Raw genomic sequence first — 13,425 nt, forward strand, 5'->3', positions numbered from 1 at the left:
AAATATAAAAAGAGCAGTCACAACAGTGAGGCAATATACAGGCTTATTATCATTAGTATAAGGAAGTCCCAGTAGTGTTTCTGCTAAAATAATTTGTAGGTTGAAAGTACTCAATGTTAGTGTGTCTGAGAAAAGATGGACAGCATTCTCTCCTTCACTAATACCTCCAGGAGCGTGAGTGTTCATCCCATAACTGAGACTATTTTTAATTAGTTTGCTGATTGAGTGGGACTGTCTTGAAGTGATGTTACCAGCCCAGCACATGACAGTGTACCACAGGTGCTGCTATTTTATATTTTTTAGTAAGTACATTAGCATGTATGAAGTCATAAGCCTACAAAACACAGATCCCTCCACCCTCTGGTAGAAAGGTGATTGATACTGGTGAGGTTTAATACCATGCTTTACTGTAAGCCAATGACCATTTTTCCATGTTGCCATGAGTTATATATGCAAATCTACCTGCACATTAGCATCTACAAAATAGTTATATGTGACATGATCTATGCAGGAAAACCTAAAAAAAAATAATCTAAATTTAATACAGAATTTTCAAGGAAATGTGTATTTATTTACAGTTAAATCAAGAACAGGGGATTATTCAAAACAGGAACATTCTGCTTTGCATTAAGCAAAAAAGCAATTCAATGTTTATTTACATTTTCAATCTGCAAAAATAAAGTTTGAATTTATAAACTGTGAATCACACAAAACTAAAACACTTGTATTAGTGGCTAAAATTAAATGTATGGTTGTCATATTTTTGTGCAATAGAATGTTTTTAGTTTTGAGTAAATGCTAAACTAAACAGGACACATTCTTCATTGTCTTCACTAATTTTGTTTCATGGCTTTATATCCAGGAATTTAAATGCTGGGATTCATTATGGAAAAGTGCAAATATTCTGTATTCGTGTCTGTCTCTAGAGAAATGTTGTGTTTGACATTTGTTCTGTATTATACATTACATACAAAAAGGACTTTCTGCATAGCAGTGACTGCCAAAACTGGTACAATATTCCCAATGTGTATTTTCATTTCCTAGGGAGATGGAAGCCCAGATTCATGTGAAGCAGGTCTAGAGGGGTACACCTGCTTTGAATTAAGAAAGATTATTTTAGAAAATATGGCCACATGCAGGGAATTTCCACTCTGGATCAACGCAAATGAAGCCTCACAGGTGAGTTTAGCCTTTTGCTGTCTACAGCATATAGTATGCAAACCGTCTACAAATTGAAACATATTTATCAATTAAAATAGAATTGTGGTGGTGGTGGGTTGTTTGATATGTTAATTCTTATGCATTTAGTTATATAAACTGACCTATTAAAATACATTCCAATTTAACCTAGATTATTAACAAAATGTACAATCTGAGCTGTAATCCTGCTGTGCAGTTATGTACCAGTACTTTTGCGGGTTTCCTCTTGAAATGTTAGCTTATTTAAGTGACCGTTGCATTCATAGCTATTTACTGCTTTGACAATTTGTAAAGCTCTGAAACGCAAGTGTGTATTTGATGTTTTTTTTATGAAGGGAAAATGCAGTATGTTCTTTCCACTAACATTGTACTGAGAAGCATTGTGCAATACTTTTTTTTTAAAAATAATAACTTTATGTTCTGTTCAGTTACAGCTGTGTTGCACTCATAAAGAATCATGTCTGCAGTCAATCTGTGGAGTATTTTGTTCTGACTTTAGTAATACTAACGGTACTTTTTTGACAAAATTACTTAGCAGCAGCCAATTACCCTATAATATCCACTGTGTGATAGCTACAAGTGTAAAAGGAGGGCATTTTTCTTGTTTGAACTCTGTTCCTTAACTTCAGTGTTCTCTAAAGCTGAATTCTAGTCATGGGGTATCAGTTGCTATCAGTCCATATTAGTTTACATAACTGAAAATTGCTGGCCATGTCACATTTACAAACTGGGTGAATGAATTATACTTCCGAAAAAAAAATGATTATACTTGTCAGCTTGTCAGCTCTTATGCACACAGAGCAAGATGAAAGACAAGATCAAACTGTTTGATTTTATTGCAGAGCGAGTTGCAGACTATGAGTAGTTGGAGTGTGTCGTTGGGTGACTGAATTGATGGGAGCGCACCGTCAACTTCCTCTGACTCTCTAAGATTTTGTAAATGAAAGCTACTACTGAAAATGCTTAATGTGACATGGCCTTAAGTCTCATAAAATAGATGACAGGATGGGATTTGAGGTTGACTTGGTTAATTAAGTGAGCTTAATGGACTGAATTATTTTCTTTTCTTAGTAATTTTTCATAAGTCCTTGTGATGCTCCATCAACTGAATTGAAAGTTGCAGTTTTCATCAAATTTCTTATTTCTGCAATATATTACTTACTATATTCAGTCTAGTTCTCGTTACCTTTATGTTTCAGCTTCCAGAAAAACTATTTAATGATGGATATCCTTGGATTAATCAATGGAACTTTGACTACAGATCTGGTGAAAATCCCATTAAGAAGCTGCAGTCAAGTTTAGATTTCTTTCAGAAAATGGTATATATACAGATATGAAAATATTGTATTATGCTTATTATTATATAATGCATTTTTATGTTCTGAAATGTATTTTTCAATTTTTCTAAACTGTCTTTTACAATTTTATTTTCAGTGGATGTTAAATTGCTGCCTTGAGTCTCCGAGTGAAAGACTGAATGCCTGTGAATGCTTTTTTAGTACTACAACCAATGAGGAAAAAATATCTGAGGCTGTCAAGTTTCTCATGCTGTACAGATCAATTCAGCTTTATAATGATATGGAGAATGGAAAAGAAGTCCCTTTTTTCTGCAGACAGCTTTTTTCAAGAACTTCTTCTCAGTATCCCTATAATTTCATGATAAACCATCTGAATCAATTGACACTAGACAGTAAACTTACAAAGGTAAGTAGCATGTACTATGTCAATAGGACAATAGTTTGTCCTTGAACGTTGCCTCATTCTTAAGAAAAACTGAACTTAGATCATTATCACTCTATTATAATAAAACAATCCTGGGACGAGAGGAGATGTTTTAGCCTGGGATGACACGTGACTTTTTCAGAGAGACACTTTCATGTCCCGCTAGATGAGACTTTGTACTATAAGATTTAACCTTGCCTGGGGCACGGAAATAAAAGACGAAAGAGTAGATGACAAAGTAGAATGTTGTAAAGAATTCAAAAACATTGGCAACGATACACATGCAGAGCAGGTTAGAGATAATGAAATTACTAAAATTCTAAAGTCTCAAAAAAATAATAGTAAAGATCGCATTAGCACAAACTATTCTAACTAGCGTAAATTATTACTCGGTGAAATAACGCAACAGCAAAAAGAGATTGAATATATTGTTCAGATTTAAACTTTAAGTCAGAGACTTATAGATCGTCTAATTCATGTTACCATCAGGGAAAAGTAGTGTTCCTTGCCAATGAAGAGGCGTATTTGCGAGAATTAAAAGATTTATTGTTTGGTGAAAGTGAAATCCACATACGCGAGCGGCAAAGATATGAAGTGGCTGGCACATAGCGCAGGCCAGGGGGGTTGGTAAGCAAAGCGAGCAGGGGGTGAAACCCCGTAGTTATACGAAAAGATCAAAAAGATTGTGACAGGTTTTTGTGATTCTTTAAAGGAAAATGTGAAGAGCAATGGTGCTTTGGAGTACTGCATTATAATTATGGTCAGAGCAGATACAGGGATGATGCTCATTTGAATTACAAGTCTAAAGCTAATATTAGTTTTTATTTTTGCATTGTAAAATGTGTACAAGATTTGCAGAGTGTAAGTGAATGCATCTTAAGATGGCTGTTATGGACCACTTACAAAAGGGCAATTCAAAAACAAAGCATCCAGCCCACCTTTGTTACAAGATTTTCTCAAATTGTTGCAAGTGTAGAATTTCTGCATTTGTGTTTCCTTCTGTGTGTAATGAAGTAGTTTTATTTTTATTTTAGGCATCATGTTTACATGTTTAGTTACCCTTGCAAAAATACAGTAGATATTATAAATAAGTAGGGAACCTTATTTTGGTCATACAATGTGTTGTCAATAGCACATTAATGTTGTGAACACTACGATCTACTCCCCAAGCCAATACACAAATCTTCTGAATATGTTTTTCATCCCAGACATGCTCGAACCATTTATTTTTGAAACAGTTGCCCAAGGGCTACTTTCTTTTTGGGTACCAAAATAGCTTTGTGGGCAAAATAAATGCAACTCATTCCAGTGTGAAGAGTGATGGTCCTCTTTTAATCATAATGATGACTTTGAGTGGACCATAAGTCATAAGTCAACTGAATTCCTTCTTCCTAGTCCCTGTTTAGGTCATCTTAAAAGGGTCATATAACTGAAAAAGGCAGCCCTCATTCTTGCTTCCCGACCTTCTCAGGCAGATGTAATTCCCTGGAACTTTCAGTTGACCTTCAGTGTTGTGTCATTTTCAGTGCGCTTTTGGTTTCTTACAGTAAAAGAAGCAGGACAGACACTGAGGCATCTAGAGTTGTCAACCCCCTTTGCCAGGACATTTCATATAATAATGTGGAATAAACTGTGAAAATGCCTATGATGCTAGTCTTTCAAGTGTAGATCTTTACCTACAATGCCACATATCCAGCCCAACAAGAGGAATAAAATTGACTAGTAAAAATGTTGTTTGCCCAGGTATTAATCAACTGATTTTAATTTTAACTGTGAAATATGGTATCCCCATTGATTTCACTTTCTCTATTTTGTGTTTGTAGGTAGAAGAGGAATTACTTCAGTATACTTTGCTCAGATGACCCTTAGTAAGGCTGAAAATACATTTTTGGGCTGTAATGAAGAGACTGTTTTTCTAAGGAATGTCCATGCCACTTCCTCACTTCAATTAATAAGCATTGTTGAAATTGCTAGAGAGGTTTTTTAATAGTATTATTTCAGAAAAAGATCATAAAAGACTTGAGGAAGACTTGAACAGAAGTTAAACATCAGAAAAGAACATTTTTAATTTTCTGAAGTAGTAGGATACATTTTGAATGTACTATATTTTGACCTTTTATAAGGATAAATAAACTAAGAAACAGTGTTGTCCTTTCTGCTTATTAGTCAGTGAACCTAAAGTGTAAGTATAGAGTTGATGTGCCCTCATATGGTCTGTGGAAAAAAGAATACCTCATAATCATGTCTCACCTTTCTCCAGAGTATCAATTCTTGATTCCCTTTTACTATCAGTAATGGTAGTGGTATTAATATTATTATGTACAGAGTAAATTGAAAGCCTTACTTGCATCTCTTTCATTGCAAAATGTCACCACTCTCCAGTGCTATGATAAACACATTTAGAAATGCTGCCCATATTATCACTAGGTATATACATAACAATAAAATAAAAAACAAAAATCAAAGAGCACCACAAAGAGCAACATCACTCAAGAGAGGCAACTTTAAAGTATACTGTAATAGCATTACTGGAGTAATGGAGGACAGAGAACTTCACGCATAAAAGGGCCTTAACCTGCAGGCCCTAATCCTTACAGATGGCCTCAGGACAAGAAATGAAGCGTGTGATAATACAATTAACTCACTGTATATACATTTATAGCATCTTATTTTCCAAATGATTATATTTTAGTTGTGTTTTTTTACTATGCTAATCAATTCCTTTCAAAACTTAAAACACTGTATATTTCTGTGCTGAATTATCCACTTATTATTAAAATTATATTAAAATGTAATGGAAACAGAAACCAAACCAGTATAAGGCAGACACATCTTAAATAGCATTACCATACTGAATTTAGAAATATCTTCATGCAGACTGTGTATATTTATATCTGACTATAATATATGTTTCACAAGTGCTATTAATTCAGCCTCAATCCGCATGCATTTTGAGGCAAACACTAAAATGTACTAAGACATGGCCTGTTACAGGTTTAAGACAACAGAGGGGATAAAATATTTAAGTTTAACATAAATGAATTTATGTATTAAAAGAAAAATGTACATCTCATGTGTGTTATTGTTATTTCAGCTGGATTTCCTTTTTCCATTGTGGATGATTGATTTTAGTTTCCGCTGACTGAATGTGAACTCTTTGTAAAATGAAAAATTAATCCTTCATTGGCCCACCTGCCACTGTTAATTGCTTTTTGATTCTCATTAGTTACCAGTGTTGCTTATTTTTAAAGTTCTGTCAATCTGGTAAAGTCATAATTTACATTGTCCATCAAAAATACTCTTAGCCCTCTCTTATACTATGCAGTAAATGCGATGCAAACAATAGGCTGTAAAGATGAATGAATGTAAAATATTTCACATTACTATTAACCCTTCAGTCTCACCTTTTAATACTTGTGCAAAAGATGAAGATGCCTCATTTAGCACATTTACATGCGCTTCAGAAACCCAGTTACTCACAATAACCTGATTTCTAAAACGCAGTGTAAATCCTTATTCTCATTAGAGAAATATATAGGATATTGGCCTCTGAGACTCCTAATTAACAAAGGTCAATTTCTCCACAAATAATCCAATTACGTAGCTATGTAAACCCATAACAGGATTATATTTAAGAATTTGTAGCCTGTGCACGTGTTTACTTTGATATTTGATAATTGATGTAACTCAAAGTGCTTTAAGATGAAGAAAGAAAAAAGAAAAAATATAAGAATTAGGCAATACTAATTAACAAAGAATAAAATAAGGTCTGATGGCCAGGGAGGCCAGAAAAAACACACACACAAAAAAAAAAAAAACTCCAGAGGGCTGGAGAAAAAACAAAATCTGCAGGGGTTCCAAGGCCATGAGACTGGAGAGTCCCCACTAGGCGTTCTACATAACATAAATGATCTAAATCAGTCCTTATTTTTTTCAGGCTTCACGTGAAAGAATTAGACGATGATGGTCATGTGGACCTCTGGCCTTCAAACCATCAATGTAGGGAATGCACAGTGCTTTGATCAGGTCTAATCCAGCACAGAAAACCATAAAGAGAACAGCAGAGAAAGTAGGGGTTAGTACGGATTTTGGAGCCATGAAAAAAAGATAATTAAATGCATATACAGAATATCAGAGTTACACTAAAATGAAGCTATAAGAAAGACATGTTAAAGTAATGGGTTTTCAGCAGTTTTTTAAAGTGTTCCACTGTATTAGCCTGGCGAATTCCTATTGGTAAACTATTCCAGATTTTAGGTGCATAACAGCAGAAGGCTGCCTCACCACTTCTTTTAAGTTTAGCACTTGGATTTATAAGCAGACACTCATTTGAAGATCTAAAGTTACAATTTGGGGTGTAAGGTGAAAGCCATATAAATAAAGCATCAATTTGACTTATTACTTATTAAACACAAGTAAAACGATCGCAAGCATCATGCTTATTTTCAGATTCATAGTGTTCAATTATGATGTTCTTTTTTTGTAGTTTAATGACTCCAGAAGGTTACTTGCACATGTAAATGCAGATTATTAAGAAACTAGGTTTCTGCCTTAATCGGGTTATTCACCTTAACCCAATTATATGTGTGAATGATGTAATGAAGACAAAAGGAAACAGATAAATTGTTGGGCCACCATGGTGATCCCCATATAATTAGCAGTTTGAAAAACAAAGCACAAATAGCAAAATTGGGCCCTTTCAGATGTGAGTCTAACCTTGACCCACTCCAAGATGGTGGTGGAGCCGCTTTTCAATCTGCAGGGCAGGAAGACGCAAGTTCACTCGGTTGGGAACTGGAAGTAATGTCATTGGGGATTCAACTGTCAGTCACTGCATCTGCAGAGGGAGGAAGAGAAAAGGCATTAGGCAACGGTGCCAACCCCTGGCTGGGAGTGTAAGTACATTTATATGAGCCTTGAAGTTGTCTCCCAAGTGCACGTGTGATAATGTAAACAAACTGAATGTCTCTTTTTTCAGAATGTTAAGAATTCACATTTTACCCAGAACAATAGAATGTTAACTCTTGTTAAGGGCAGTCTTTCTGAAATATTTGTTTGGTGAACAGAATCAAATGTAATTTACATTGTACTTTGTAATACTTTGTGCCACATAGATTTTTTTTTAAGTTTTTACACAGCTTTATAAATACACTGAAATGAACTGAATACTGTTTATTAGTTTAATGCATCCATCCATCCATCCATTATCCACCCCGCTATCTCCTAACTATAGGCTCACGGGGGTCTGCTGGAGCCAATCCCCACCAACACAGAGTGCAAGGCAGGAAACAAACCCCAGGTAGGGCGCAAGCCCACCACAGGGCACACACACTCACCACCAAGTACACACTAGGGACAATTTAGAATCGCCAATGCACCTAACCTGCATGTCTTTGGAACTATGGGAGGAAACCAGAGTACCCGGAGGAAACCCACTCAGACAACAGAGAACATGCAAACTCAACGCAGGGAGGATCCGGGAAGTGAACTCTCCTAACTGCAAGACAGCAGCACTATCCATTACGCTACCATGCCACCCCTAGTTTAATGAATTTGATGGTAATTAACCTGTAAAAATATAATGGTCCACAGAATGGTCAAACTATTCTAAATACCATAGTTGTTTTAGTGTTGTTACTCTCACTGCACCTTTTTCTTCTTCTTTCAGCTGCTCCCGTTAGGGGTTGCCACAGCGGATCATCTTTTTCCATATTACTCTCACTGCACCACTTGGAGTATTTATATCACTGTATCTGGATGGGGAATCACATCTCTACAGCAGCTGACTGGAAAGAGAATTATCGGTATACAGCATCTAGCACACGCTGCCTCAGCCATGCTGTCTATTGAACTGCTCTCATAGGGCAAATGTTTCAGTGCCTTTCCTCGCGGTTCTGAAACATTTTCATCCCAAGAACTATAAGCAAACTCAATCAGTCCATCAATTGCTCCTTGTAGAACTGTTTGTACTTATAAGTACAATTACCTCACTGTAAACTTGCGATGTAGTTCTAATATTGCACAACCTGAGCCACTTTATAAAGCACATATTTACATATGATGACGATATCATTTTTAAGATGAAATTTAGCAAAATTTGTTTATTATATTATACAGATAAAACTTTAACTTCATTTAAACAAGCTATATTGTTAATAATTAAACATGTGAGGACACGGTGCTGCAGCACTAGCGATGAGCTGGCACTGCGTTCACGGATTGTTCCTGCCTCGCGCTGTATTCTTGCTGGGGCTGGCGCGACAAGGGAAGGATAGATGGATGGAATAATTAAACATGTACTACGAAGATATTTCAATGTTACTTAAAAGTTTTGAAGAATTGGCGTTCAAAGCTTACAGATGGCGTAATGTCTATTACAGAGCTGATTGTGTGGCGATTGGTTACTTGGAGAAAGAAAAGGAAGGACAGGAATTGGAGGTTAGTACGTTTGAAAGAGACAGTACTGCTGCAATAAATTATTTTATCGAAGGTCGTGCACGGCACAGCAAGCATCTTGCATAATGCATGAACAATCACTGTGCCACTGTGTTCCCATGTTTAATAACATGCTTAAACTCCTATCATCATGAAAATGATATCACGTATACATCTCAGTATTTTAATTATTCAGAGAGCTGTAATATCACGAATGTAATGGATTCTGTGTCCTGTCGGAGGAAGAGAAAGCCTGTTTAAAAAGCACGTACTGATTCACACACATAGAGCACATACTGTAGAAGATCAAATACAAAACAAAGCATTTAACGTGGTACTTTAGTCATGATGGGATTTGAGAAACTGGCAAATTAAACGATTTAAAGATCGTTCTACCTTAATGACAAAATAAACTACGTGATTAAAGTGGAAATTTAGAGATTAAAGTTGACATTTTGTGCTTTTTTTCCCACTGTGTGCCTATTTTTTTCCTCTGTACCCTAATACGCTTCCATATGACACTCAGACGGTGGGCTTTGACTCGCCTTTTCATGCCGACTTTGATATCTTACAACTTCTTTTTTATTTTGGTGAACTTGAGCTTTCGAGTTTCTCTGACACACTATGTCACTCAATCAACTTCCTTTTGTTGTTTATACCACTGTTTAAACCAACAAATAGTACGTTTTTCCTTGCCTCCACTTGGAATTCGCTGAAATTCTTCTGTTTCCCCCTGTACTTTTGCCATTGCCTTTTCACAGAACGGTAAGCTTAAGGGCTATTTATGTTGATTTGCATATTCAAAGAGGCGTAATTCTGAGAGGAGTTAGGGTGGGGCAGGAGGCGTGTGCACGTGCGTTACTTTTCACGCTGACCAGGATTTATGTAACGTAAGAACGTGGAAGTTGGCATTCTCACAGATTTATGCATTTATTTTTTTGTGTGTATGCACATTTCCGCTTTTATCCTTACGCCATGTTATAGTGTAAATTCTATGCACTGCGTTATGCATGAGGCCCCTGGTTTTTGATTTAAACGTTACAAAAATAAATCTTTGGTTTTAATGTATTTTAGGTAGTTGATTTCCTTTGTCTTTTAACCAAGATTTTTGATGAGCAGTTTTTCGGACTGATGATCATTTTTGCTAATGTTCTTCCTATCCCAGCCTTTTTCTTTCTCCTGCCATTAGGCAACTGATTATTTTAGTTTTAAAATGTTCTTTGTTAGAAACAATTACTCTACTTTTGAATTCTTTTTGTTACATCCGATGGTTAGATTCTTAAGTTCAGCATATGTGTGTCCCTGTACATTCCTAACAACCTTCAACATTGGCATAGTGGTCCTAGCTCTGAAACTCTTATTTGAGAACCACAGATCCTTACAACTTTGAATGTGGCATGATTGTGAGTGCAATACATTTTGGTTTTGGTTTCTCATAAACACCCTCCCTTGTGGGATTTTCACACACTGCTGTCTCTACAGTTTAAAGAGAATAATGCTGTAAACAAAAAACATCCCCTGCCCCAAGATACCCTCTTGGTTCCATTAAAGGGTAAAGATGTGGAGGAACTTGAGTTGCCTATGCAAAAGCCCTCACCTCAGCACTACTGAACACCTTTGTGATGAAATGAACCGCTGATTGTGTGCTGGGTTTTCTCGCCTAACATCAGTACCTGACTGCACAAATGTTTTTTTCTTGAATGGGCACACATTTCCATAGACACATATCAACATATTATGGAAAACCTTCTCAGAAGACTGGAGGCTGTTATAGTTATAAAGGGGGGCCAACTCCATATTAATGCCTATGGCTTTGGAATGGGATGCCCAGCAAGCTCATATAGGCATGGTAGTCAGGTGTCCACACACTTTGGGACATATAGTGTATGTATTTACATATGTAGCAAACTATATACATTTCATAATATTTGAAAAAATAAATGTCTATACTATCTGTTTCACTGAAGATAATAAAGTTATCAATCCAGAATTGATCGATAGATAGATAGATACAGAATTGAGATAGATAGATAGATAGATAGATAGATAGATATCACTTTTTTGTCCCTATGGAAGCGCTATAAATAAATAATTTAGTGGTGAGCATTGACTGTTGTAAAGAACAATGAAAAATAAATGTGTGCTGGGTGACTTGAGTGTGTCTGCCTGTCTGTGTCCGGGGCAGTGTCCACAATGGCACCCAACATGGGGCGATCCGTCTGTTCCAAGACGGGGACCCCCAAATAAATATTTAGTGGACGGCACGGAGCAGTAGACACCCCCGCACACATTCCGAGGGTGCGGAGTGCTCACGGCCCCGAGAAAGGGAAAAAACCCCCAGACCGCCACTGGAACGTGGTTGGTGACCTACCAGGTGCGGGAAAACCCTAACAGGCATTGGACGAGTGCAGCGGACTGCTGTGAGTGTGTTGCCGCTGAAGGCGTCCAGGATGGCGTGGTGCTTCGATCAGATGAGATCTGGAAACTACGGTCCCTGCGTGCCGACAGCCGGGCTGGGTTTGTTTAATGTTTCACAGGCAGGGGCTGCCCGGGTCCATACGGAAGGCAACTGCACGCTGAACCGCAGCGCTTTATGAATGCGGCAGCGGCAGGGAAAGCCTCCGATAAGGAGACGCTGCAACCCGAAGAGCCAGCATGTCGCCGCACTGGGAGGACGAGAGCCAGAGTTGGGAGGAAGGAGACAAAGCTTGTGAGGAGGGACAGGAGGTCAAGAAAAGAGAAAGAAGAAGAAGAAGAAGAGAAAGGAAGAGGGTTGGTGATTGAAGGCATTGTGGTGCTGAAAATATTAATAAAAGAAGTGTGTTTTGGACATTCTGGTGTCGATCTGTCTGCGTCTGGGGGTATGCTTTCCACAATTCATTTCCTTAAACAGGCTGGCTGGGAAGAAAAACTAGGGAGGTTTGAAGTGGGTGATGATAATGACCTTCAACTGCCATCGCTGGCGATGCACAACAGTCTCACAATGGGAAAACATCAACTAACATGGTGCACTCCATCTGGACAGGATTCAGCAATACTCAACTATGTGCTAACCAGCTCCCAATTTCGATCATCGTTCAAAGATATCTGTGTGATACATGTAGCTGACTTTGCTTCAGATCATTGCATAGTCCATGCAGTGGTCAAACTCTGACTCCAGCTAGTGAAATGGAAACAGCTTCAACATGGTGAACTGAACTGGACATCTGACAGCATCGACAAAGAAGAGCAACAGATTTCATATGTGATTCAAGGATGCACTAAGCCATTGTGCCCACCACTTTCCTAACAAATGCACTGTAGATCAACGCAAACGTACAAATCTGATGGACCATGCCCAGTACTTGCAACTCAGCCTCCAAGTACACCATAGGATGAAAGCTGAACAAGAAGCATATTGGAAAATAGTGGCATAAGACCTTGAACAAGCAGCCTAAAAACGTCAATACTGGATGCTGTTTAGCACCGTGGAGCATTTGAGTGGGCGAACGAAGTTCATAATCATAACATCAGAAAAGCAGATGGAAACTTTGTGCGATCTCCGAGCACCTTGAACAATGGAATGAATTCTACCAGGTTTTGTACAACATGAGCCGCCACAGCAATCACCTACAGAACTGTTACCTGTTGCAGAGAGCCAGTAAACAAAATAACCGACACTGAGCCAGTAGTCAAAGAACTGAAAACTGACATGGAATCTATGAAGTCTGCTAAGGCTGATTTGGCACTCAGAACAAATACCCATAAAATAGAAATGAGAGATGTTGCAACCAAACTTTTGCCATTATGCAGCTTATGGAAGAAAGGACTTGCTGCAGCCAGTATACTGTGTGTGTATCGACTTTAAGTCTGCCTCCGACTGCATCTACTGGCCTGAGTTGTGGAGATCAATAGAGAATGAACATTTGCTGCAGAAAATTATTGGCCTCCTTCAAGCAGTGTACCACAGCTCGACCAGCTGCATCCGTCTCTAATCAGAGGTATCAGAAGAATTCTCCATCCAACATGGAGAGAACCAAAGTCTTCACAAACGATGGCTTTGTGGCCAATGTTCATCTCAATGGCATT

General features: G+C 37.7%; 1 protein-coding gene across 2 annotated transcripts in view; it reads left to right on the forward strand.

Moving 5' to 3' along the window:
* The window catches only part of LOC120530400, a 33,278-nt gene extending 27,288 nt beyond the window's left edge, over positions 1-5,990 (forward strand). For both annotated transcript variants that reach the window (XM_039754877.1, XM_039754876.1), the window contains exons 5-8: positions 1,045-1,179; positions 2,400-2,519; positions 2,635-2,904; positions 4,746-5,990. In XM_039754877.1, coding sequence (XP_039610811.1) covers positions 1,045-1,179; positions 2,400-2,519; positions 2,635-2,904; positions 4,746-4,784 — 564 coding nt within the window. In that variant the 3' untranslated portion in view covers positions 4,785-5,990. The remainder of the gene's footprint in view (positions 1-1,044; positions 1,180-2,399; positions 2,520-2,634; positions 2,905-4,745) is intronic.
* Positions 5,991-13,425: the final 7,435 nt, after the last annotated feature.

This window comes from Polypterus senegalus, chromosome 5 (genome assembly GCF_016835505.1).
Source record: "Polypterus senegalus isolate Bchr_013 chromosome 5, ASM1683550v1, whole genome shotgun sequence".
Classification (NCBI taxonomy): domain Eukaryota; kingdom Metazoa; phylum Chordata; class Cladistia; order Polypteriformes; family Polypteridae; genus Polypterus; species Polypterus senegalus.